This window comes from Emydura macquarii, unplaced genomic scaffold (genome assembly GCF_026122565.2).
Source record: "Emydura macquarii macquarii isolate MOO-44397 ecotype Brisbane River unplaced genomic scaffold, CSIRO-AGI_Emac_v2 contig_561, whole genome shotgun sequence".
Lineage (NCBI taxonomy): Eukaryota > Metazoa > Chordata > Testudines > Chelidae > Emydura > Emydura macquarii.
The window spans coordinates 11,194,235-11,221,199 of NW_027130698.1; the positions used below are offsets into that span (position 1 = coordinate 11,194,235).

General features: G+C 40.4%; 1 protein-coding gene across 1 annotated transcript; it reads left to right on the top strand.

Annotated features, from left to right (window-relative positions):
* Positions 1-1,708: 1,708 nt before the first annotated feature.
* On the top strand, positions 1,709-21,602 carry ATMIN (ATM interactor). Its single transcript, XM_067540137.1, has 4 exons — positions 1,709-1,979; positions 7,969-8,094; positions 9,811-10,010; positions 11,013-21,602. Exons 1-4 carry the CDS (start codon positions 1,734-1,736, stop codon positions 12,847-12,849), a joined length of 2,409 nt encoding a protein of 802 aa, XP_067396238.1. The 5' UTR covers positions 1,709-1,733; the 3' UTR covers positions 12,850-21,602.
* The last annotated feature ends 5,363 nt before the right edge of the window (positions 21,603-26,965 follow it).

Genomic DNA, 26,965 nt, shown 5'->3' on the forward strand with positions numbered 1-26,965 from the left:
TAATTGTCTTCAGAACTGGGCTTAAATACTGTGCAGTAAATAAGGCATAGGCTCACTCACTGAAAAGGGAGGAAACAAAATATCAAATAGTGCTCTCTTAAGAGAGCACTGTCTATCCTGTGCACTGAATGAAGCAGGGGTCCTCTGGAAAAAATAGTATGTGATCAGCTAATTAGAGACTATATCAATATATAGGCACAAGGCAGCCATGTGGCCTTTTCCTTTGATAATGGTGAGGGAGGAATGTACTTAGTCTTTTGACCTTTGACCATCATACAGAATCATAGATGTGTAGAGGACTGTAAGGGACCTCATGAGGTCTTCTAGTCTACTCCACTGCACTCAAGGCAGCACTAGGTATTATCTAGATCATCCCTGACAGGTGTTTTGTCTAATCTGCTCTTAAAAATCTCAGATGACAGAGATTCCACAACCTCCCTAGGCAATTTATTCCAGCTCTTAACCACCCTGACAGTTAGGAAGTTTTTCCTAATGTCCAACCTAAACCTCCCTTGCTGCAGTTTAAGCCCATTGCTTCTTGTCCTGTCCTCAGAGGTTAACAAGAACAATTTGTCTCCCTCCTCCTTGTAACAACCTGTTATGTTTTCACACATGAATCTGATTTTCATGACAGATTTATCTACCCATAAGGAGAGGAGCTGAAGAATAAAATAACTTTAATTCTTTCCTTGTTGCTTTTATTTAGAGAAGTCTGTTTTCCATATTCAATATAGTAGAAACATACGTTTAATGTATAAAATTTAATATCATAACATTGTACATCTTCATTAGCCATCCGTTTCTTAATGAATTAGTTGCAAATATTCATAGTAAGTAGATCTAGCTTTAATTAGTTTCATTTCGAGTATTTGTTTCAGTCCAGTGTACATTGCATTCAAATTAATCCTTCCCCAGGGACAAAAGGACAGCAGTAACGAAATTAAAAATAAAAAAAAAGTGTAAGTAGATTAAAATAAAATTTTAATGCCTGAAGCAAAAACCTTGCTCTCAACTTCTAAATGGTTATAACCCTCAGGAATGCTCTGAGCCTGGATCCACTTGTAGTTAATTAGAAGGATTTCATTCATTGTATGAGATCAAAGCACACCCTAGGGTGACCAGGAAAATCAGAACAGGGGTGGGTGGGGGGTGATAGGTGCCTATATAAGAAAAAGGCCTGCATGTCAGGAGTGCCCCATGAACTCAGGACCGCTGGTCACCACTCTGCCTCAGCCCCCTTAGGCCTACACCCTTCAGCCAAAGGTGGGAGGCTGCCGCGCCTCCCCTGCCCTGTGGCTGGGTGGGAACAGCCTGTCGAAGGCAGCCCTGCATCTGGCCTTGCTTTAGAGGCATGCCTGCGCTCAGCGCCCTGTCAGGTCCCTGCCCATCCTCCCTCCTCATCTGCCCCGTCCCCACCTTCCTCTTCCTCACTCCTGCCCCCGTCCCCTGCCCGTGAGAAGAGTGGCGGTTATTTGGGAACGAGGCGCGACCCGAGCAGCGCCGCGGGAGAAGGGAAACGGAACAAGCCTGGACGCTGCCGGGCGGAGGGTGGGGTGTGAAGGGGCTTCTGTGGGCGGAGCCACGGTTGAGGGGCGTGGCCACAGTGCGCCTCGTCACGCCCCTTATGAATATTCAACACGCAAGATGACGATGGATGAGCCGCCTCCAGCGGTACCCGGAAGTGCTGTCGCTGCTGGGCCCGGCCGGTTTGTTTGTGAACGGCCGAAAACAACATGGCGGCGCCTGGTGCTGCTGAAGCGGAGGCGGAGCCCGGGCGGCGCGAACAGGGGCTGAGGCGGCCCCGGGCTTCGGCCGCTGACGGGGAGCGTCCTGTGCCCCGGGAGCTCGTGCGGCCGTCGGTGACGGAGCTGTCCCGGGCCGTGCGGACCAACATTCTGTGCACGGTGCCCGGCTGCGGCAAGGTGCTGCCCAACAGCCCGGCCCTCAGCATGCACCTCAGCAAGGCCCACCGGGTCCAGGTACTGACCCTCCCCCGGCCCGCTGGGTCTGGGTACCGGCCCGGCCCTGAGCATGCACTGGCCAAGGCCCACCGGGTCCAGGTACTGACCCTCCCCCGGCCCACTGGGTCCGGGTACCGGCCCGGCCCTGAGCATGCACCTGAGCCAGGCCCACCGGGTCCAGGTACTGACCCTCCCCCGGCCCGCTGGGTCTGGGTACCGAGCCCTCCCTGCCCTGCATCTGTTCCTGAGCAGGATCTACCGGGTCCAGCTACTAACACCATTTTCTGCCCCGCCCTGAGCATGCACCTGAACAAAACCACCCAGGTCTCTCACACACACACACACACACACCCTTCGAAAATCCCCTCTGCCCGATCCAAGGAAGGACCACTTATTGAGCTTTCCTCCCACAAATGCATGTCCAAAAAAACCATCCTGGCCTTTAACAAACACCTGAGTAAGGCCATGGACTCAAACTCCACCTTGCCATATCGCCACTGCTGACCCAGTATTGTGGATGTATGTAAGCATGTGTAGATCCAGACTCCCTATATAAGACTATTGGTTCCAAGTATCAAACTCCCTGAGTCTACAACTGAGCTCAATCCACTTGGTACTGATGTGGACTGCCACCTGTGGTGCCCAGAGCCCTGATCATGCACCAGAGTAATACAGACCAGGTCTAAATAATGACCTATGCTCCCAGCCTGACTCCAGATGTGTACTTGAGCATTGACTGCCTACCATTTGTCCAGCATCTGTGTCTCCTGGGTCCTTCTTGCCTTCTGATCTATCTCACAATCTAGATGGGAAGCTCCCAGGTTTGAAGTCCTCTGCAAGGGATAGTTGGCATCCTTTAGAAACACAGTAAGGTGTACAGTTGTTTTAAAGCCACAGTTATTCAAAGGGTACTGTAAAGATTTATCTAGGTGTTGATGAGCTGTTCTAGAATAGTGTATCATCTTTATTCTGTTACAGTGGGAAGACTGATGCATTTTCTAGCAACAGCATTTTTGTTTTAAACGCCTTTCAACGTGAAATACATAATCTTGTTTAAACAGTATATATGTACTTAGTGTTTGGTTAGTCTATGTAGTATTTGTGTGTGATATCTTTTGATATAAATATAGATATAGAGCTAGATAGATAACAATATCAGGTATTCTTGAAATATATCTAAGAGTGGCTTGGGTTTTTTGTCTTTTTAAAGATCATTTATCATTTTATTCAATATTTGTATTGCTGTGGCACCTGGAGGCGCTGGCCATATTGTGCTACAGGAATCCAAATATCATAATCCCCCAGACACCAAAAGCTCATATTTGTTCAAGAAAATATCCGGTTAGATTTGTTTCCTATTGGTCAAGTTTTAGACACGTTCTGCCCCTGTTAGTGGCCAGAAGAAAAATTCATTTTAAATGTTCTTCAGATTCAAAAGACATTCAGTCTTTTGTTTCCAAGTTTTGGTGTGGTTTCCTGGCTAACTGGTGTTTCTTTTTAAATTTGGTCTGTGTGGATCTCAGCTCAAAAGCAGTTAGCGGGAACTGAGTGGCATCAGCTGATGCCTCCTTGGGTGGAGGGACACAAGGAATGAGTAGGGTTTATGCGCAGTTCCAGCAGACTTTGTTCTTCTAAACATTTCAGGCTTGTGCTCTGAGACACATGCAAGCACTTCTAGATCCATGCAGGCTGTCATCTTGAACCACGATTACTGTGGTATTTAACTGTTCTGTTCCAAGTTTGCTATCAGGGAAGAAAATACAATGCTTTCTTTCCCCACATGAACTGCTGTAATAGCTCTCAGATCTGTTATCACAGTGCCATATACACTCATGAGATTTCTTGTATGTGACTCTTCCATTTGGTAATAGCTTAGGCTAGTATTTGAACACTGTGGTGCTCAGACACATCTATAACATTATTACTGGGAAGGCTTGCAGATTAGATTTTCTAAAATGTCTAGTGACTTGGATTTTTTAAATCTTTATCTGCACTCTTCACTGAAAGAAATAATTTGATCTGAATATAGGCTTCATATTGATTAATTTTCACTGTTAGAAAAGAACAGTCAATATATTTTTTTTCTGTGATTTCTTTGGTTTAAAATTTTTTTTTTTAAGTAATTGTACTGTGCTATATTGTAGCCATACTCGAATGTCCTCCTTTGGCTTAAAACCCAGTTGTCTAATTTGTCAGGGCAAGAGTTAAATTAGACAATATACCAAAGAGCCCTGCTAAATTAATCTTGGCTCAACCAGCAGCATAGATTTTCACTTTCTTCTGTCTTTCACATACAAATAATATGAGGACCTGTTTCAAATGCACACATTCCTCACAATTATTCAGTTATGCATTTGTTTCATAAACATTCCTTATCACAGGGCAGAAATTTGCACTATAAAGGTACCGTTCTGCACGTATGAGGGATGGAACTAGATATATATGGAAAAGACTTATTAGTGTATGTCTAAGATTCCAAGATTCTATTCAGGTTTTTGTAAATAAGTGAAGTTTAATCTAATTAGATGCAGCATTGTTTTGAGAAAACTTTGACTGTGTCTATGGAGGTTAGATTCTAAAGATAGTTTACCTGGTCATGACTGATTGAATGAATCTTTAGAGCTGCATGCAGATAGTTTCAACTATGGAAACTTTTTACCAATATATGTTGAGCTTTTTCCATATTCAGTATTGTTTTATATCTTACTACTTTTACTAAATCCTTTTAGCAATTAGGGCTGCATTGTTAAATAAGTGCCTAAAGAAGCAGATAGTCGCTTAATGGAATTCTCAAAAGCACCTAGAGAGTCAGTGGTACGTCTGAGAATTCTAGTGGGTGATTATCTGCTTTTTTAGGCACCTAATATACCTTTACAAAATGAACAAACAATCTGACCCTTTAGTAACTTGGTGGTGGTGGACCATGGTGTAACAAGATAACAAACTTGGAACATTGTGGTATTTAGTTTTCTCTGAAGGCAGTTTCTTTTGATACTTTCAGGAGTCAAAGGAAAATAGGTGGAAATAAAAGCTTTGTCCCAAAATGCCACAAAACATTCTTAAAAAATATTCAGTTTACAGAACTCTCTTTTGGTGAAATGAGATGGCTGACCAGTCTCGTTCATTAGATTCTTTTGAATTTCATTGTATGGACTTGTAGCATGAGTAAAACTAACTTTCAACAAAATGTCCTTTACCAGAAGCCAGGTTTGAATGCGTAGAAACATTCAATTTACTTGTATAGCATTGATTACATTGTGTTAAATGAAACTGTAAGTTATCTTGGTTTGGCATCTATTAATTCTTCACTTTGACAAAAATCAGCTCATTAATGTGGCATCTGTTAATTCCTGTGTGGGATTTACCTCACACTATGCTGCAGGAACTTCCTGGAAAACAATGCCTGTTGGAGCTGCATAAGCATCCTTCTCATTTCACAGCATTTTTATAATTTCTGTGTCAAATATCTGCAGTCCCAAACTACCTCAGTTTGTGCATTTCTGTGGCCAGATGCATGGACCTTCTCTCTCTTCCCAGAGTGATTTCTTGGGGGTTTTTTAATCCAAAACTCAACTTCTAGTGTTGCACTGTATTTTAATTAATTGGGTTTAGTGTAAAGTAACTTTCACTGTTGTACTAGTAAATTTTTATTTTGGCCCTAAGGTTCTCTGGCTATTACCAAAATGTCTATCAGGACTCTGAGGTCTCAGGTAAGAAGGATGTATTTAAGCAGTGTATGATGTGTCCCTCTATGTTTTGGAGGCAGATGTGTGTACCTGCTATTCTGCCTGCAGTGGTAAACCATTCCTTGGATTGCTGCTCCTATGGATAGGACTTTCACACCTTGAGCTTGAATTGATAAGCAGCAAAGGATCTGAGCCTTCATCAAGGAGGCCTTATGGGGCTGGTCCCTGGATCCAGCAGCAGATTAGCAGTTTGCTTCTGTGAAAAGAGGCTTCAATTCCAGTCAAGTCAAAGTCTAATTTTACACGGAAGAAGTTGGTGCCAAAGACATATCTCCAGGTTTGTGGTGCCTAAGCTTGCTATGGGCACCTTCTGGTTGTGGGACTTTATTTGTGTTGAGCTGGGATTCAGCTGTTAAGAAATCTGTCATCGTATCAGTGCCTCAGTTGTGTTCAGAACTTGCCAGGTTCTAAGAAATTTGGTGTTAAGCAGACACCTACTGATGCAAGTGCTGAAGACTCTGGCAGTGAAGAGTATGTTCTTTAGGAACAAGCCTTGGTTCCAAGGAAGTCAGTGCTGTAACACAAGGCCAGCGGTAAGCTGTCGTTAGCAGAGTCTCCTCTGCCTCAAGCAGATCCACTTAAAAGATGCTTACATGATGCTCTCACTTGCCCTCAAGCACAAGAAAGAGGAGTTCTAATGGGTCTTCCATTCAGGTGTTCTGAGCATCATTGTGAAAGAGCAAGGCACATCCCCATGAGTTGTCAGTGCGCTACTGAGTTTCCTGCTATGGCCCCATAAGTGCTAAGGGTTACTCTGGCATTGTCAATGGTACTAATTCCTAGGACTCTAGGTTCCTCTCCATCTGTAGTCAGTTCAGGAGTTTAAACATCATTAGAGCATATTGGCATATCCTGGTGTGCATTCTTCTAGGGAAGTACCTGTTCAGTGGAAGGCATTTGAGTAGTTGATGCACAGCCCTCTTGTGACCTTCACTCTATTAATGTTCAGTGCCATGAGAGGATGCTTGTGTGGTTCCAATTGATGCTGTTTTCCTGAAAATTTCCAGTGCTCTGGGGTGCATCCCAGTGGGAATACTGCAGAGGCAATGAATTTAACAGCATAGCAAGTAACTTTTTTTTTTCTAACTGAAGCACTACTATAAGAAAATGAACCAGATCCTCTGACCCCATTGTGATGCTTTGCGCTACAAAGCAGCTGGAAAGCTGCCCTAAAAGGGCAGCTGACGAATCCTTTGGTGGTGAATAGCCAAGATAGACAATCTTACAGCACCTGAGATAGGCAGTATGATAGAGACTGAAAGGTGGATGGGATTGGAGCACGCTGTACTCCTATCATTCTTGCCAGGGAACCATTACAAAGTATTATAAACTGCACTGGGAACTGGTTTGGTTCCCCAGCCAGTTCCAGGATCTGGAGGGACAGAATAGAGAACTCTGCTATTTTTGTCTTTATGCCTCTCTGAAGCACTGCGTTCTGCTGTGGTATGGCTGAGTATTTGAGCCCAAAATGCCTTCTTGGTTAGTGACCTGGCTTAGTGTCCAGGCACAGGTGGCTGAAATCTGTGGAAAGCAGAATAATGTCATCGAGAATGCGCCAATCTTCGTTAATGAGGGAGATGTCTCTTCCACAGACAACTAAGCAGAGTCTGTCCCTGTTGGTTTTCTGGTTCTTTAGTCTATTGCTGTGAACATCTAGACGGCATGCAAACCACACAAACTAACAAAAAAAATTAAGTGGCACACAGAATACTAGTCCTTTAATTTTACTGGCTTCAGCAACTTTGGTGGCAGTGTGATTGTTGCAGGCAAATATAAAATGTAATGTAGAAGTCTTATTAGATAAAAACGCTAACCACAATGCAATACTGAAAATTAAAACCACATTGTATTGGAACACACTAAATATTTAATGAAATACAATGTAGAGTCTGGAACTTTAGATGCATTCATTTTGGACTTTAAACGTTTAAGAAATAGCTGGTGTAAATTGCTTAGATTCTGAAAGTATTTGTTCTATGGGGAGGAGAATTTAATATTTGGAAGTAAAATAGTGTACTGCTCTAGGAGCATCTGTTGTGATTACTGGAGAATTTTGCTCGTATAGTTACAAAATAGTATCTGAACAGATAAGTAACTTCATTTGGCTACCCTACCAATTTACTTAGCAAAGAGCTGTCAGCTTGAATGTCAAGACAGGTAAACAAAATGGTGAGCAAAGTTTAATCTGTATTCTGAACACTATATTAATAGTGCAGATCCACAGGCTTTTGCCAACTTTTAATAAAAATGTGCTTTTTCAGGATGGAAAAATAAGTGCATCCATAAGGAAGGGTTTGAAGACTACACAGAAATTCTATTGCTGTCCTATTGAAGGCTGCCCTAGAGGACCAAACAGACCGTTTTCCCAGTTTTCACTTGTAAAACAGGTATTTTTTCTGAGCTACTTTTCTTTGAGTAATAGTGTAAGAGAAAGCTGGGGACAAGATGGGCCAAATTTTCAAGAGTGTATATACCTTCTTGTTCCCAAACACATGTGCCAGACGTCCCAATGTGTATACTCAAGTTGCAGAGGAAGTGTGTGGAGAAACCCCAGTTTGTGTGTAGGTGGCAGTTTGCACATCCACTTTGGAAGACTTGGGTCTTTGTGTCTAGCAGACACTGGCATGTTCTGATTTTTGAAAAAAATCTGATTAAAAAAATGAACAACTTAGAAAAGGTCAGTCATATAAAACATTTCTAAAGAGCTGACACATGGCTGACATTTTTCTATAAATGTCCAAGTAGAACAAGAAAAGTCAGCATTATGACTCCAAGGGCGATAAGCTTGTTTAAAATGCTCAGCCATGTTAAATGTATAAGAATTAAGGCTTACTCCTATACTTTTGTCTCGAGTACACTTCTTTGCCCAGCTGACTTTCTGTTGCATGTTAATCATGATTATCTCTTGTTAAGCAATGCGTCACTTATGCATTCTCTATGAATAGTATTAAATTTTGTTGAAAACCCAACTCCCAGTATTTGTGACTCATCTTCAGTGTCCGTCAACTATATTATCCAGCATGGAAGTAATGTGGTCTAATGGCTAGAGCTCAGGGCCATAAATAAGAGGTTCTATTTACTTACTCTGAGAACTTTGGACAACTCACTTAGCCTCTCTTCTTTGTTCTAGTCTTCTCGAGAGTGCCTCCCTCCGGATGGGTATTTTGATGATTTAACTAATGTTAATAAATCATCCTGTGCTCACTGAACTCAATGGCAAGCCTCCCATTGATGTCAATGGTATAGGAGAAGGCCCTGTAAGTGTTAAGTGCCATAGTTAATCTATAGTTAAAAGCTGTGGGAATTGAGGACATAAAATTAATGACCAGGTGTATGAGTTTGCCAACAAGTTCATTCTCTGGTATTGTATGAAGGCTTACTCCCAGGTAAAACTTAATGAAAAGCAATTAGGTCAATGATGGTGTAAAATCATATTTAAACTACTGGTTTTATTTGTACAAATAACTAATTAAAACCATTATTAAAACTAATTTAAGCAACTTTTCATTATTTACTTTTTGACGTCACCTCAACGTGGACAGTGAAACTAAACTTCTCTTCAGTCTCTAGTTCTCATGGTTCTAGAACAGTATTGTATTGTATTTTGTGCCTTGAGCAGTGCAAGAAAATGTTTAAACTTAAATCTCTTTTCAGTGAAATTCCTAAATATTTCTTTTGGATTCTGAAAAATGGTTCTAATTAAGGATAGTTTTCTCACTCTTCTCCAATAATAGCGTATCTCCTAAATTGTTTTGCATGCGCTAGCACTGTCTGGCCTGGTCTACATTGCCAGTGGATTTGTAGAGTAGCTAGCGTATCTCCCATTGATTTACTAACTTCTACTTACCACAGCGTTCCTGCTGCACTGCACCAAAGGGAAACGCCCTCTGGTCAACACAGCATTACTCTTCTCAGGGGGAAGAAGGGGAGGTTAATGGTGTTGACTTCCAGGATCGACTGAGCAGGTCTCCACTGCTGCTTATTGATCCTGTGCTTCTGGCAATGCCACCGGCAGTGTAGGCATACCCTCTGTCTTGTAAAGAAATGACCTCTTAACCAATTCCTTTGTATTGCTAACTTGTCCAACTTTCATTGAATTTTAGCACTTTATGAAAATGCATGCTGAAAAGAAGCACAAATGTGATAAATGTAGCAACTCGTATGGCACAGAATGGGACTTGAAACGACATACAGAAGACTGTGGCAAGACTTTCCAGTGTACTTGTGGGTGCCCTTATGCCAGCAGAACAGCATTACTGTCTCATGTTTACAGAACTGGCCACGAGATCCCTGCAGAGCACAGGTAGTAGTGAAGTTATTGTTGGTTAAGTGACTTCATTTATTTTATATGAAGTATTTTGACATCTTCCTATATGTACATCATAGGCCTACATCCCATCAATAGAAAGGAATTAACTATCTCCTAACTATATGCAGTTAACTCCCACAAACACTAATGCAGTTTGCTGCTGCTTCCTTCCATTGCTTACAGCAGTTTTAGCTCCATTGAAGGCAACGGCAATTGAGTGTGCAATACTATGTAAGATCAAGCTTCTAGTGTCTAGCACAAGAAGGACTACCAGCTATGGTCCTCTTATGGCTGTTGACATTTATTGTATTTGTTAGCAGAACTACTAGGGATTCTTATTGGAACTGTGCATCCTGCACTCCCATGAAAATAGAAATGGAATTCTCTTGGACTGGGAATGTGCACCTGATGTGGTTCTGTAGCTTGAAGTAAGCAGTATTAATTAAATATTTTTACGCTTAACACTTATGCAGCACCATACGTTAGTTACTTCTATTAGTAAGACAATAAGATTGGCAGTTATCTTTTTATTAACTATCACATTAAAAATTGCCATCTATAAAATGTGTATACATCTTTCTAATAGTGTCTGTGCATGAAACAATCTATTTACTGAATCCTATTATATCTTGATTTGCAGAGTAAGATGCTGCAAGATTATACCTATGCATTCTTGTATGCCAGGGTTGGAAAACCTAGGCTCCGAGTTTCTATAAGACTGTAATTACCTACTTTGAAAATTCTTTGAACGTTTTCTTAAACACCATAACCCAAAATGCTGAGAGATTACTCTTTTAGCATTTTCCTCATTCGCTCCTTAAAGTGGAAAAAAAGCTCATGGTCAAGATTAATTATTCTGCCAATTCAGACCTAGGGAAGGATTTAATTTATATCTCCACCACTAAGGTGTATGCCATGACTAAAAGAGTTGGGAGGGAGGATTTTGTTGTTGGTCTCTAAACTGAGAGATAAATTCTTAATATATCGTGTTTACAGGGATCCACCTAGTAAGAAAAGGAAAATGGAAACCTCAGTGCACAATCAACAGTTGGGAGAGAAAGCAAGTGAAGCATTCGTCTATGCACGCTCCAGTAGTACTTGCACTCAGGATTTGGAATCATCTGAGATGAAACTAATGGCTTCCTTTGAAGGCTCTTGCAATTCTAATATCAGTAAGCAAACTCTCTCACAGCCAAAGTGTACACCGAAGATGCTTTTGCCAAAGCCCAAAATGGCTTTGCTTAAACTTCCAGTAATGCAGTTTGCTCACTTGCCTATTTTTGTATCAGCAACAGATTCCTCTGTCAAACCTGTTGTAGTGGCTGTTGATAATCAAGGCTCTGTTATGAATACCGTTCACTTATTACCTCAGTCTGTAGGAATTCTGATACCAGCATTGGAGGCAGAAGCCCTTGTATTTAAAGACGCAGTGCCTATTTCAAAAATGGCAAATTTTGGTGGTGATGAACCAATTAGCACTAGTGTCCAAGTCAACGTGGATAAGGTAGCATCAAATAATACAGTACAAGAGCTGGGGAGTGTGTGTCACAAGAATAAAATCTCTTCAATAAATGTACAAACTGACTTATCTTACGTTTCACAGAACTTTGTGCCAGCTGCAGCCTGGACTCCTGATTCTTCTGTATCCTCTTGCTCTCAGACAGACCTAACATTCAGTTCACAGGTTTCACTACCAATTAGTGTTCAGACTCAGACACTGTTGCCCAGTTCTAGACTGACTTCATCCATAGCTGCCCAGACTGATGCTTTTGCTCAGGCTTGTTTCCAGTCATGTGGTGTTTCTAGAGAGACTCAAACTAATGGGACGCAGAACTCTTTTGATGGGAGAGTACAAATGGACCAGGCTGTAATGTGCAATGACATTTTTGACAGTGTTCATTCATCTTATAATGTTTCAACCCAGATTGGGCTCCCAGAAAACAGTTTAATGGCTACAAACATGGATCAAAGCTTGCTGCAAAGAAGTAACTGCAAGATCTTGAGTCAGGATACAATAAAATCTGAGCCCATTATCAACTTTAGTACACAGACTAATATACTCCCACAGCAAAATATGACAGATAATCAAACCCAGACAATGGACTTACTAAGTGATCTGGAAAACATCTTTTCAGGTAACATGTCTGGCCAGACATTGGAAAATCGTGGTCTTTTGTCTGATACTAGCTCAAATGCTGACACACATCTGCCATCTGGCCCAACACAGACCACAGGAATAGACTTCGACATTGAAGAATTTTTTTCAGCTTCTAATATTCAAACTCAAACTGAGGAGAGTGAACTTGGTAACCTGAACTCTGAACCGGTCTTGGAATCTCTGGACATTGAAACCCAGACTGACTTATTTTTTTCGGACAGTGCCACTCAATCCTATAGCTGCAGAGGAAATTCTAACTTCTTAGGTTTGGAAATGTTTGATACCCAGACACAGACAGATTTAAATTCTTTCTTAGATAGTAGCACCCATTTGCCTTTGGGAAGTATTTTGAAGCAGTCCAGCTTCTCCATGAGCACTGACTCATCTGATACTGAAACCCAGACAGAAATACACTCTGCTGCTAAAAGTATATCTAGTCAAAATATAGAAAATAAAGTCCAGCTGAATAGTGCTGAAACACAGACTATGGATAGCTGCTTTGAGACCCTTGGAAACCTATTCCTTACTAGCAATGAGACACAGACAGCTATGGATGACTTTCTTATGGCTGACTTGGCCTGGAATACAATGGAGTCACAGTTCAGTTCAGTAGAAACACAGACGTGTGCAGAATTGTGTTCCTTGGTTTGTCAGAAGTTTGGAACAAGCCATTGAGTGTTATTTTATAAAATTGTTTTTCTTGTGGTTTAAAACTAAGTTATTGGGGTGAGGAGGGAGAGAAGGGACTGACCAAGTTATCTATGTTGAATGTAGTTGCCCACATGCAGTTGGTCTAAAAAAAATCTTTTCATGCATAAGGTACTTCAACTGTTCTATATGTAACTTAAACATAGAACGTGTGCATAAATGTGTATATGTTTGTAACCTGTTAATGTAAGTTTGAACTTGAATGTGAATGTTTTCGTGGTGCCTACTGTTATTGATCTGAGTTACAAAGCTATGTCAACATGTCCATTGAACCAGAGTTCAGGCTTTTACATTTGTCCATACCTACATACTTCTGGCTCAAATCTAGGCTTACAAAGTCTTGGAGCAAAAGTAGGTCTATTTAATTGATACCTCCCTGTCACCAAAAAAGCTGTTACTGGTATAAACTGCTTATAAACTTAGATTTGACAAGATTATAACATGGCAAGATATCCGTCCTATATAAAAATAGATGTTGAATAATATATTAGTAGATGTAGTTTCCAAGCACTTGGCCCGAAAATGAACATGTAACACAAATTTGCTGGTTATTGCATATATAATTTAAAGTGCAACCAGTGTGAGTAGGGAAACTTGCTTTTACTTCTCTCTGAACTGGTATAATCAGCGTTGATGTTAAGGGGATATAAAAAGAACTTTTGAGATACCTAACTCTTAAAGTTGTCATACAGTAACTTCACTGCACATACTGTAATAAAAGAGAGCAGACAGGTCTGAAGTATTTTTGGACTTTTCAAGGAGGGATTTGTGTTCCTAAACTGATTTGCAAGAAATGCTGTTTGTAATGCAGACAAAATCAAGGAAATACTAAATATTAGAATGTCTGAGTGAAAGATCAGAATAAACCATCAAATTACATTGTAATTTACCTACCAATAGCACAGTTATTTGCTAATTTGAGGAATAGTATATTGGTTATACTATAACAATCAACCTTACCAGAGACCTTAGAAACTGTTAGACTTGTAATGACTGAATTCTCTGATAGCCTGTTGACTAGTTTCCTAATCTTAAGTCTTACGCTTCGAGAGCAAGAACTCCCCAAGTTAAGAGTGTTTGGGGCTGCTGACTTCCCCATATAGCAGCAGGTATATCGTTCCTCTGCACAGTGGGCTCAGCAGCCCCCCATGCCGCTGGCTTCACTGTAAAGTGTCCCCCCTTCAGCAGTCATCTGTTTAAAACTGATGATTCTCAAGAAAGCATGGAGATTTTGGTCATCTCCTCTCCTAACTGGTCAGTTACAATAGTTGTATATGTCAGTGAAGAGGCAGTTATTCTGATGTGAATTTCTGCCCTGAGAGCCAGTCTTCAGCCTTACATAACTTTTTTTTTTTTTTTTTTTTTTTGGGTCTTTTGGTATTTCTGAAGTGTTGTTAACTTTTGTATTTTCTTGTAACTTTTTTTCAGGAGCATCCAGTTCTGCCCTGAAGTTCAGTTTGGAAGGCTGGTTGCAGCTGTGCCTTGTCTTAGAGCACCTGTGTGTGCCATCCAGAAATATTTGGAACAGATTCTATGCTCCTCTGTCTCCAGTTTATGGAAAAGGCACAGCTCTGAAGATCAATGTGTAAAAGGCACAATCCTCTATCTGTGTTGGTAGGAGACTCAAAGTGCAACTGGTCTGGTGCAACCTGAGTGGTGGTGGCAATTGCAGTGGAATTCCAGGATTCAGATAGATGTGGCTCCATGGGTGTTTGGAACACTGCAGTGGGGTCAGATTGCTTCAACACACTAGCAAGACCTGTTGTCTTAGTGTGTTGTCAGAGCTCTGCACATTATATGAATTTGTAATGTTAGGGCCTAGATTATTTTAGCATTACATCAGAGTGTAGTGAAGCTTTAGGGCACTGAAAGTGTCACAGATCTGTTAGAGCTTGGTGTGTCATTGGAGCTTGGTGCACTAGTGGACAATCTTGGATTGCCTCAGAGCTTGGCACTTCAGTGATACTCTCCCAGCACAGGCACATCTTGGAGCCAGGGATCTTGTTTGCTGCTCCTACTTCTAATATGCTGGGTCAGTGCTATGTGGTCGTGGCTCAGAACAGAGGCCTTGGTGCATTTCTGACTAGCATGCCAGTCAGTATCTTGGAGGGGACTTTGTTTGTTTACAAAGAGGTCACCCTTAACATACCAGACTTCAGTGCTGTAGAATAATTTACACAATGATGTACAGGTGCATTACCCAGCTGTTCCCCGGTGCACTAGGCAGATGTTCACCCACAGCACCAGTGCTGAGGAGGTAAGTTTGAGAAGGTTATGGGTTGGCACACTGTAGAGCCTTCTCTGTGGGGGAGTTGTTCATGGTCGTGGCTTGAATTGCTTTGTTTCAGAGCATTTCAGACCACCTCTTCCCAGCGCTAGCTTCTGCATGATCACTTGTCACAGTACACCAAAAGGTTGCTGTGATAGGGGTGGCTTAGTGTGATGTATTGTGGTTAGATTGGTGTGCCTGGGAGAGCAGATACGCAATTTCTATGCCTCTGAACTCTGCAGCCCACTCTTCAGGCCAGTGTTTCATAGTCCATTCCTTTTTTGGAGCACTGCTGTGCCAGTCAGCAAAGCATTGCCTGAGGGTGTCTTGGCACATTGGGCACCAGATTCCTGATTCATCCAGAGGAAGAAGTCAGATACATAGACATCAGTGTATCATGTGCATGGGAGTGGCTCCAATTACAACTTGTTGGAGAGCTTTGCCCCATCTGCGTCTGCCAGAGCAGGGTGTTTGGAGAAGATAAGGTTTGTGCTTTCCACCAAAGCACCAAGCAGGAAGAGGTGAGGTATTGAGTGACTGGTCAGTGTCAAACATATATCCATCTATGTAGAAGCTTTTGTTTCTGGAGGCCTGATGGAAGTGATCTATAGCCCTTCCTTTTTGGGCACAGCTCCCAGGGCAAAACTGAGAATGTTTCCCTCTTTACTGTATGGGACTTAACCTATATGCTAGATGAAGGGGACAGTTCTATTGCCGGGTATTCCTTTGCCAAATCAGTCTTTTTTTGGGGAGGCTTTTGGCTTTTCCTGCTTCCTTAATGTACTGTAATCAAGCCAACAGGCTCAGCTGGTTGACATCTGTATGCCCTGCTTAAAATTAGGTAATGAAAACAACAAATCCTTCTACATACCTGCCTTGCAGTGCATGCCGTATGCTGCTTGTCCCCTATTTAATATCTCCCTGACATTCTCAGATGGGGCAAATCCTGAGTATACAAAACTGCCTCTCACAAATCTATTTCTTCATGATTTGATGAGTCTCCTGGTTTGTGGAAACTGCCCTCAAGTGTCTTGGTCTCTAGCAGCAGGAACCCAGTCAACATGGTATATTGAGAGAAGGGAAAATTACTTGGATGTAATTCTGATTCTCTGAAGGTATCATATGACCGGATTCCTACTCACCCACCCAATTCTTGAGAGAGATAAATGATGGTTAGATGAATCCATCCTATCCATTGCTATTTGTAGCAATGTTTATGCTTTGGTTTTAAAAGCTCTTTCTTGCTGGCTCATGGCAGATCCAGAGAATGCATTTCTTAGTGCATAGACAGCTGTGGTTATCCAACTGATACACTGATTATACTGACATCTCAGAAGGAAGCAGAGAGGAACATAGATTCCCATACATAATTGCTTCACCCTCTTGCTCAAGAGGAACCAACAACTGGGGACCGAGCATGCTGTACAGAGGTGAAATGTACCATCTGCCCTGGAAGAGATGGTGTTGTGGGGGGTCAGTGGCTCTGCACCAATTTACATTTTGGAAGTTCAGGCTTTGTTCCAGAAGCCCAAAAATCAAGAGTTGGAATCAATTTTTGTGATGCGTTCAGAGAGTGGAATTGCAGCAGATAAGTTTCCCCCAATTAGCCACCTGAGTAGAATAGCTGTCCACCCCACAGGCTCCTGATTTGGAGCTGCAGGTTATCCTTTCTTTGGTTTAAGCCTAAAACTCTTTATGTAGCAAATTGTGCATGCATGGTTACCAATGACTATGGCCTGTAGGAAACCAGCAGCATTTTTTTCAGTAGAAATGAGTTTACACTGCTGGTTACCATGTACAGTTGTCTTATTCAATGGTATGATATTAATTTCTCCGAAATATGCAGTTACAGGCCACAGTAATACAATAGGGCTTTAATGCAGAATTGGAGCTTCCGGGTGCCATTGCAATATAAATAATCCCCATTTCTCCCAACCCTCACAGGATTAATATTTAATTGCTAGGTATCCCCTTAAATTAGTATGGTACTATCACAATTTGAAATTGTTAAATAAAATCCAGTGGCATGAAAACAATTTAATAAATAAATCTTCTTTTGGTGGGCATGGGTCACTTTAGTCCCAAAGTTACCTGCATTCTAAGCAAATGTGGTGTGTTCATTCTAATTGTAGAAAATTATTTTCATTTGAAATTATGAAAATGAGGCTGTGGAAAATTCCTTACACTAAAGGAATGGGTTCCACATCATCAATATATCGCTAGTGTTGGATTTATTAACACTTGTAATGAACAACCACTTAGATCACAAACAAATTGGGCCCTATTGTGCTAGGCACAGAAAAAACACATTAAAATTTGATTTGAAACCTTCAGTTAAACATGAATTCTTCCAAACTAAAGGTTTTTCTTTGGCATTGCCCTTCCAAAATAATTTGCACTACCTTAAGTGTGTCAGTCTGTAAAATTGATTTTAGGCTGGATTCTTTCCCAGAGTTATTAATGATGACTTAAATGTTTTACTACACTTCTGTTGCATATTGTTGTTTTGGCTGAGTTTTACATTGTAGATTTCAATTTGCAGGTTGGCAGTTTTTGCTTAGCTAAGTTTCTTTGTGGAGTAGTGAAGATGTCTGTAATGAGTTAGGTGGCAAGTAGAAGGGAGACTTTGTTTTTGGCACCCAAAATAGCCATGTTTCCTCATAGCTTCTCCATACAAACTTTTCTCCAAACAGTTATACTTGCACTGTTTTCTTGCATTTCCTGCTTTATCCCAATTTCTCATCCTTGCAGCTATTGGATCTGTTATGCCTGTTATGCCACTCTGAACTCCACTTCCATTCTGTGCTCACATGAGCTGTCATTGGTACATTTGATCATGCATCTCATGACCTGTTGTGTGTGGGAAAAACTTGAATGTAGGATTTGCCATTATGGATCAACCAACTGGTTAATTAAATCCAGTATCCTACTGTGGGCAATGGTCATTATCTGATCCTTCAAAGGAAAGTGAAAATCCCTAAAATGCTTCTGGGGTCTGATCCAAAACCATTGAAATAGATAGTGTCTCTGTTGATCTCAGGGGGCTTTTGGATCAGGCCCTTAGACAACCATATAACATTTTTTCTCAATGTCTCAATAGACAAATTCTTCCCTGTTCTGTTACAATCAGTTTATTGTGCCCTGAAGCACGAGTTAAGATGAAGGTGCTCTTTTTACAACCAGCCAGGGAAGGTAAAGTTGCATGTTACCTTGTCTGTCTAAAGCATCCAGTTTTTCAAAGGATAGTAAATAGTAATAGTAATAGATAGTAATCCGGAGATTAGTCTGTACTGTCTCTTGGATACATCCACATAAGACTGATGGCATGTAGATTTAGTGAGAGAAATACAAGGACAAAACATTTAAATTGAGGAGTACTTCACACAAAGTAGAGTCAACTTGTGGAACTCTTTGCCAGAGGATGTTGTGAAGACCAAATCTATAACAAAATTAAAAAAAAAACTAGATAAGTTTGCGGAGGATAGGTCCATCAATGGCTATAAGCCAGGATGAGCAGGGATACAAAACCATGCTCTGAAGTGTCCCTAGCCTGTGTTTGCTGGAAGCTGGGAATAGGTGACAGGGATGGATCACTTGATGACTACCTGTTCTGTTCATTTCTTGTGAAGTACCTGCCATTGGCCACTGTTGGAAGACAGGATACTGGGCTAGAAGGACCATTGGTCTGATCTAGTATGGTTGCTCTTATGTAATGCAATTGTGGACATTTCTAACTTATGCACATTAGGGATTTAGATGTTTATGTTGTAAATGGGGTATTTTTCCCTTCATCTGGGCAGAAAAGTGGCATATTGTTAATGTGCATGTATGTGGCTATTTGGACATGAACGTATGCATACATCAGCTTCAAAAAAAACCCCCAAAACTAGCTTTAGCTCGTGAAAGAATACTAACATTTGTATGCAAATTAAACATATTGCACTTCCATTCGTTAATACAAAGGAAACATAAATAAGTTCAGGACACAGCCCCTTTCCTTATTGTCTGCAAAATATAAGCACAAAAACAGCTGAAAAACTAGAGATATGTCAAACTTAATGAGTTGCCTTGCATTTGTTGGTGTCACTATGTAGTTAGAAGTTTACGTTAAGCCCTGGTAACAGAGCAGAGGCATGTTTGTTTATACTGTGGAGCTATGTAGGCATCCGTTTCTGTGTGTATGCACTTGTAAATACTTATTTGAGCTATTATTTGATAGCATGAAAAAATACTGTGTTTCAATTGCAGGGAAGTTTTGTTTCCTCAGCCTGACAGAAATTGGCAGTCTAGGATAATAAATCTAACTATTAAATATACATGTACATTTATGTACACAAAGTAAAGTAGTTGGTGTCTAGAAATACTTCCGTTCCAAGTTATCTGAAATCCTAAAGCAGCATAAAGCATTTATATTAAGCTTAGAGTTAAGCATCTTAAAGAAACTAAGACACTGTAAAACTGGTCTTGCTGAACTTGTTTAAGCTATAAACCACTCCAGATCCGCATCTGTTTTTTCCCAGTTTCCTTTTTCATACTCCCTTGGAAATTTGACCTCTAAGTACACATATACTATCCTTTTTTAGGAGTCTAAATTCTGCTCTTACTCATGTGTATATCCAGATTAATACCTGTGGTTACTCTGAATTAACAAAAAGATGATAGAGCGTGCTTCTGAGGAACAAAGTGGCTGTTTTCTGGTATTTTAGTCCCTGGTCCTGCCAATATTTTGGTGCATTCTTAATGTTAAGCATGTGAATAATGTTATTTATTTCAGTGGTATGCTCACATTCTGAACTTTAAGTGCATATATGTTGGAAGGATTGGGATTTTAAATTAAAAGGTTATCTAATATGAATTAACAGGTGTAGACTATACTTGAATAAAGCACGGATGCGACTAATATGGATATGCTTTGTTCAGTCAATGTAAGTTATTCTTAATTTACAAAAGGAATATCTGGTGCTGAAATTGCAATACTGAGGTCAACCAAATTATTTTTAAATTATTTTTATCATGAAAGTTGTGCAGAGTAATTCTCAATAGTTTCCTTTGCTTTAATCTAATTTGGGGCTCTTTGTCATTTTGACAACACAAATCTTCACATACAGATTTCTGTTGTTCCAAATAAACTTGCACCAAAAGTCGTTTGAGGTGGGCCTTTGTAGTCTCACTTTGATTTGTTTTAAAATGCTGCTATGCTTGTATTTCAACAAACCTACTGCAAACACGCTTGGTTTCATAATGCTCTCTATAAACACTGGGTGGTAAATAGGGGGAGGGGGCGAGTAGTGCCAGTCCACTCTCTCTATGCATGGTGCAAATTTGCAGGAATTTAAATGGTTCTCAAAACCTCTGAAGCTTTTTTTAAACTAGCTGATGTGAATTAAAGTCCCCGAACTTGAGTGGCCAACAAGTTAGTGGAAGGATTTGCCAGCAAGTACTCTTATTAAAATGCTTTTGTTATACAATGAATGGAATCAAAGGGCCGGATTGTTCAAGTCTGTATTGACTTGTAGTCAGATTGATGCAGAATTTGTATTATTTATGTGCATACCTCTTCCAGGTTACTAAAAACTGAATTGGACAGTTTGCAATAGTGGAAATCTCCAAATGAGTTTTCTACTACTTAAAAATATCAGCAATCCCCTGAGCTGCTTCTGATTTATATAGTCCCATAAGTCCTTCTTTATACTATCTTTTGGTAGAAAACATTAGATAACTTCTGAAACTGCTGATACAATACAAAAGTGGATTACAGTGGCCTCCATTTTGGAATGTGCTTTTTTGCGGATGTGTGCTTCAAGCACTCACTTGGCTGCAGTGCTGACAGTATTCAATACATGTATTTGCAAGAGCACATACGGGAGAGGTGGGTTATGAGCCATGTTTTCAAACAGGCCTTATTTTCATTTTTTAACCACTTATTAGAATTTAGTTTCTGATTATGGTCCACTTAAATTTAAAATTATTTGGAATGGGTAAGTACCAAACTCCATGGATGAGTGTGTCCCAAAGCATGTTTAAGCAGCTAGATTTGTCAGTCGCATTTGAAATGTCATCAGAAGTCTATTTTACTTCTCACTGTGTGGAGTTTGAGCATCTAGTGGACAAACTTTAGTTTCAGAAGGATATTCCTGTTTGACTTTTGCCATTTTAGTCAGTTAAATTGTAATAAACAGCCAGAAGCAAGTGAGTTTTTTGTTTTATATAGAATTTACAAGTGGGAATCCCAAAGAAGAAATGTTGTTTTGATAGTTGTGAAACTGTTTAGTATAATGCATGCACTAAAACCCTGTGCCAAAAGTTTTTTTTGCATTTGTCTTGTTACCTTTTGAAGTTGTAATGTTACACACACAAAGCTATAAGTGTTACAGCACTTTTCACCAATGAAACACTTAAATAATCTTGTAAATGATGCATAATATGTTGGAGTAAAGTTCATTTCAATCTATTTTTGTCTTGTGTTTATTGTATGACTGTGCCTGAATTGGCAACAGTATGCTGTTTGGGAAAGCAGTAGATTATCACTTATAAGAGCTCTAAGGGAAATGAAAAATGCCTGGTTTGGAAAGGACAATTCTATGTGGTATTCCATAGTCTTCAGCCTCTAGTGAAGGAGAAAGAGTTATGAAGGGTAAAAACTCCATTAATCATCAAAACAAAATCAAATGTTGCCAGTGCCAGTTGCCAGGAAGTCTGAGGAGGTGGGACAAAAATGGCCTGACAAAGAGCTAAATTTATTAACCCTTTTTTCAAAAACTAATGGATTTACTCATCGATATTCAGAAAATTGATCTGTATCCAAAGAGTAAAAACTATAATTTTGGAGAGACTATACTGTATTCTCACTGAGTAGCTAATAGTTGTTTTAAGAACAAAACTAACTTTAACTATGTAAGTGAGATAGGCACTACTAAAACTGCTATCAAGTCTTCAAATCTAGCTAGCCAGCTAGCTGCTGGCCAGAGTTCTTTCGTCTGTGAATCAGGACTGACATCATGCCCCAGGAGCACAATGTTCTCGGAAGGGCTATGTTTTAGAAGAGATGTTAAACTGAGGTTCTGACAGTTTGTCATTAAGATCCTCTGGAATTTCTCGTACTAATCATTAACTCCAAAATGGGTGTGAATCTTCTGCCTCCATATTGCTCCTTCCAGTTTCAAATGGATACAATATTTTCCCGCCTGGAACTGTTGTGTAGTGTTGCTGCATTGAAGTCCAGCGGGTCTCATCCTCAGGATAGTGTAGAGTCACAGTGCAAACATTTCTTTATGCTTAGCTTCCCAGGTAGTGAGAAGATTGGACTTTGCCATAGCTACATGAAACCTCAAAGTCTAATATTCAATGGAAATGCATGTCTCAAAATATAAGAGAAAGTCAGGTTTTAATATATTAAATGGACAGAAGTAAAAACAGAATTGGAAACAATTAAAACCTCTAACCAAGATAATTTTGTCTGTGTGGATGACATGACTATATATCAAGCTGGGTTGGAATATGGGATGCTGGTTTGGACCACTTGTTATCTCTTCTCTGACATGCCCAATGCAGTTTCTCCATCTATTTAGCCTGTTTCCTCCTCCCTCCCCCCCCCAAAAAAAGTACTAATTTCTACTTTATATCCCCAATATTCTGTACCAATATCCTGCCTAAATCCCCATTTACTCAGAGCACTAAGAACAAATGAAAGTAAATGTTCAATTATTCTGCTCTAGTATAGATGCTGTGGATAGGGCTGTGAAATCTATATGTGAAACATCTGACTACATGCACAGGGTCACAATGGGCTTAGATCTTGCTCTGATGTAGTTGTGGTGCAGAGGTGTAAGTTAGGACAGGGTTCAACCCCACAAGTGTTAGCACTGCATTTGCCCAGCTCAGCTGCACTATGGCCATGTCAAATTATCTGTTTAAAGGCATGCTATGCCTGGAAATACACTTTAAAAAATATCACTTGTTCTCATGCTCTAATATATGGATGTAATATATTTGATTGTAAGCATTTGCAGGGGAGTGTTAAGTGCCTAGAGATGCCTTTCAATTACTTTGACTAAATGAATTGTATTGAATGTTTTCAAGGAAAGTATACATTTTAAGAGTGTTTATTTTGGAGCCTTCCCTACCTGCAAGCTTCCCTTTGTTCTACAGATGGTGTTACAGCTTCACCAGAATATGCATGATGATTTAGGAAGTCAGTACTTGGTCACTAGCTAGAAATTAAATCCTAGTTTAAAATACTTTATAACTATTTTTCATCATTACATATGAAAAGACAGACTGCCCACATCCCTTCCCAATGATCCTGATGTGTCTTGTAGTGGTCAAACTGTTCAATTAGACTAGTGGAGTTACTCCAGATTTACAGCAGCCTAACTGAACAGATTTGGCCCAATGTGGTCAAATCATATGTTAAAACAGATTATTGCAGTGAAGTTACATTGTCCACACACAAAAAAGGGGAGGGGATAGATAGGGATTGTGACTTTGCTGACTATTAAGGAAGGCAGTAGCTGTTCTGAGATCAGTGGGACCTGTAATTTTTGTCCTGCTACCTTGTGTGTTGCCTCACTGAGAGTTTTATTGTTAACGAAAGCAGCCCTGGCTACATTATGTTCAGTGTTCTGCATTCCCTTTCTTCACAGAAACTGCATGCTGGCAAGTTGACTTTTCTATCTCAAGGCCACAGCATTAGAACTAGTTGCAGTGTTTCCATCCGACAAAACACAAAGCCAGCGACACTGTTTGGGGTCATCTTGCGGGAAAAAATTATTCATCTTTCTGTAACTGTTCTTCGAGATGCATTGCACATGTCTGCACTGTAGGTGTTTGTGTGCTTCAGTGCACGGTTGTCAGCTTTTACTCTTAGCAGTACAATACTTTTAGAGGAAGCCTAAGTACCTTGTGTCTTGCACACTGCATAGGCATAAAAGGCCAAGCCGCTCAAGAGTGCCTTCAGTTCCTTCCTCCCAGAATGATGCCGATAGAGAGGGGAAGAAAGGGAGGGGGTTGTGGAATGGACATGTGAAACACCTCTAGAAGAACAACAATTATGGAAAGGTTAGTAACCATTTTCAATTCTCTGAGTGATTGCACATGTCTGGTCCATTGCAGATGACTCACAAGCAGCCCTATGGGCAGGGGGTCTGGAGTCTTTGAACAGGAATGGGAGGACTACTCATCCAAATTTAAGTCTTTAGATGGCTGAGAGATTGCATAGTGGGAGGCAAATGTGTGATATGGTGACCAGGTTGCTACTCTGCAAATGTCCAACGGAGCAGCTGAGCCAGAAATGCCACAGAGGCTGCTTGGGATCTAGTTGAAGGACCCTATCCTAAGACTTCACATTAGCAAACTGTTAACATAGGTGAATACAACTGGATATCTGTAACAAAAATCCTTTGTGTGGAAACCAGGCAGCCCTTCGTTCTGTCTGCAAATGCAATGATCAAGTGAGACTAAGACCTGGAAAGGTTAGTCTGCTCCAGGTAGAATGCTCGCACTCTTCTAACAGCTAGAGTGAGGACTGACTCGCCCTGATTGCAGGTCTTTGCAAAGAATATTGGTAAGAAAACTGGTTGGTTGACATGGAAAGAGAAGATCACTCATTAAAAAACAAAACAACTCCCCTCCCCCATCCCCCCAAAAATCAACCAAACATGGAGGCGGACAGAGGCAGATTTTATCTGTGTTAAAAAAATATATATATATATATAAATATAAAATATATGTGAAGGTTCTGATACTAATGCCCTCAACTTGAAGGCCTTACAAATGCCACACTTGTCACTCACATGAACCTCCCACAAGGACTTGAGGCAGCTGAGGGTGAGGGTCACTAACAGGCATTGTCTTACCGCAGGAGGGGTAGAGCTAGAAATCCAGAAAATGTGGCATATCCCCAATACTGGAGCCAGTACACAAAATGGGTTGTCAGAACCACACAAAACCACAATTTTTTTTTAAACTCACGACACTATCCATTAACTATTAACGTGTATCGAGTAAAAGACTTGCAGAAGTAAGGACCAGGAGCTCCAACCACCATTACAGATGGTAGGAAGGAACTGAAGGGGGTCTTTGGCGGCTTGGCCTTTTATGTCTGCATGGTGTATGCGAGAAAGCAGAGGGCACTTGGGCTGACGTGATGGGCAATGCTAAGGGTAAAAACTCCAACTATGCACTGGAGCACACACACAACTGCTGTGGAATAGAAATGCAATTTCTCAAAGAATGAGACTTTTGGAAGGGAGCTATCAAAAAATGGTGGTGCATTAATTTTTATTCGATCCATCTCTGGATTGTTCATGCTGTCAAAATTCACTTTTCATCCTCTTGCTTTGTTTTAGTGCTCTGATATAGGAAGCTGTTTCAGTTGAAGCAGCATTGAGACTTCTCTCATTTCCCTGGATGGAAATTGCTTTCCTCTTCTTAAAAGAAGAATCTAGATGCAAACAGGGAGCTGCTTCTTTCAGTGGAAGTAGGACCAGTAATGTCTTTAAGGTCATACATCTCTGGCATTCATGAGGATTACCATGGCTTAAGTGTGGCAGGCTCATACCTTTACATTCTAGGGATTTGTTTATCAGCTTTTCCAGTTGTCTTTTATTGTACTTGTTTCTTTGCAAGTTTTTGGTACTTTTTTCACTTTGGAAAGTCTGAGTCAAATGCAATTTGCCATTACTCCTTTCTTCTTTAGCACCATCTGTCATAGGAGTATTGAAAGAGTCGCTACAACAGGCTGGAACCTTTTCTTTTCCTGAAACTGTGTCTCCTACTGTACGTGTAGTTAATTTGTAATTAGGCTTTGATGGATCTTTTGTAGACTTGATTGCCTGGGCCAATTTTTTTTTGGTAACTGGCACTATATCTAAGCGGGGTAAGTGAGTTACTATTTCCTTTCTCTTTGGTTTTTTAGACTTATTTTGTACTTGGTAGCAGGTGAAGGGAGCATCTTTACCCCAGCCTTTTTCCTGGAAGTACAAAAGCATGTTAAATATATATTAATATAAATGGATTTTATAACCATAAAAATAAAAAACTAATAATTAATGCAGTGACTAAGTGCAGTTGTGGTGTTAGTATTTTGGTTACAATTCATCAAATCCTCTTTAGAACCAAAGTGCCTGAAATTACCAAGAATTTTTTTCCTCTTTTCCTTCCTTATAAAAGTTCTTTTCAGCAATTCCAGCAAGTCCTAAATTTGCAGGAGAGACTGCAGGCCTCTTCACTCTTTTTAAGGTCAGATTAAGAGATGACTGCTCTGCAAGTTCTGGGGCAGTTATCTAGGGGCATGACTTTCACAGATTTCCATGACTTTTCAACACCTTATTATATCATCCTATATCATCATCATCAATTTTTTCCTTCCAATCCAAATGGACTTGAGACTCTGTATGCAAAGGCTTATTTGAATTTTTCTTATCTGCTATGAAATCCTCACTGGTTACTGCAATTGTGTAGGAAGTTGTATCTCACTCAGAGCAACTCTTGTGGTGTTCCGCACGGTAGCACCATCTCCACATTCACCCAAACAGCTACAATGCGTTCTATTCTCAAGGCCAAATTCTGATCTCAGCCTTGCTACCCTAAATCCAGAATAACTTAACAGAAGACAGTGTAGGGAAAGAAGGGCCGTTCTGTGGTTGGAGAACAGGATTTGGAGGCAAGAGATCTGGGTTTTAGTCTTGGCTGCATAAGAAGCTTATCATGTGAAATACTTCTAATGTAAAAAATTTTTGATTTTCAGTTGGGGGTAATTGACATCGAAATCTGGCCTGCTGCCTCTGAAAAATGAGGGCTATAGGATAGCTGTAA

Bases quoted from the DNA above. Each gene is read 5' to 3' on its own strand.
- ATMIN (XM_067540137.1), top strand. From the start codon at position 1,734: ATGGCGGCGCCTGGTGCTGCTGAAGCGGAGGCGGAGCCCGGGCGGCGC. The intron at 1,980-7,968 runs GTACTGACCCTC...GTGCTTTTTCAG, and splicing joins GCAAGGCCCACCGGGTCCAG to GATGGAAAAATAAGTGCATC. The intron at 10,011-11,012 runs GTAGTAGTGAAG...TCGTGTTTACAG, and splicing joins GAGATCCCTGCAGAGCACAG to GGATCCACCTAGTAAGAAAA.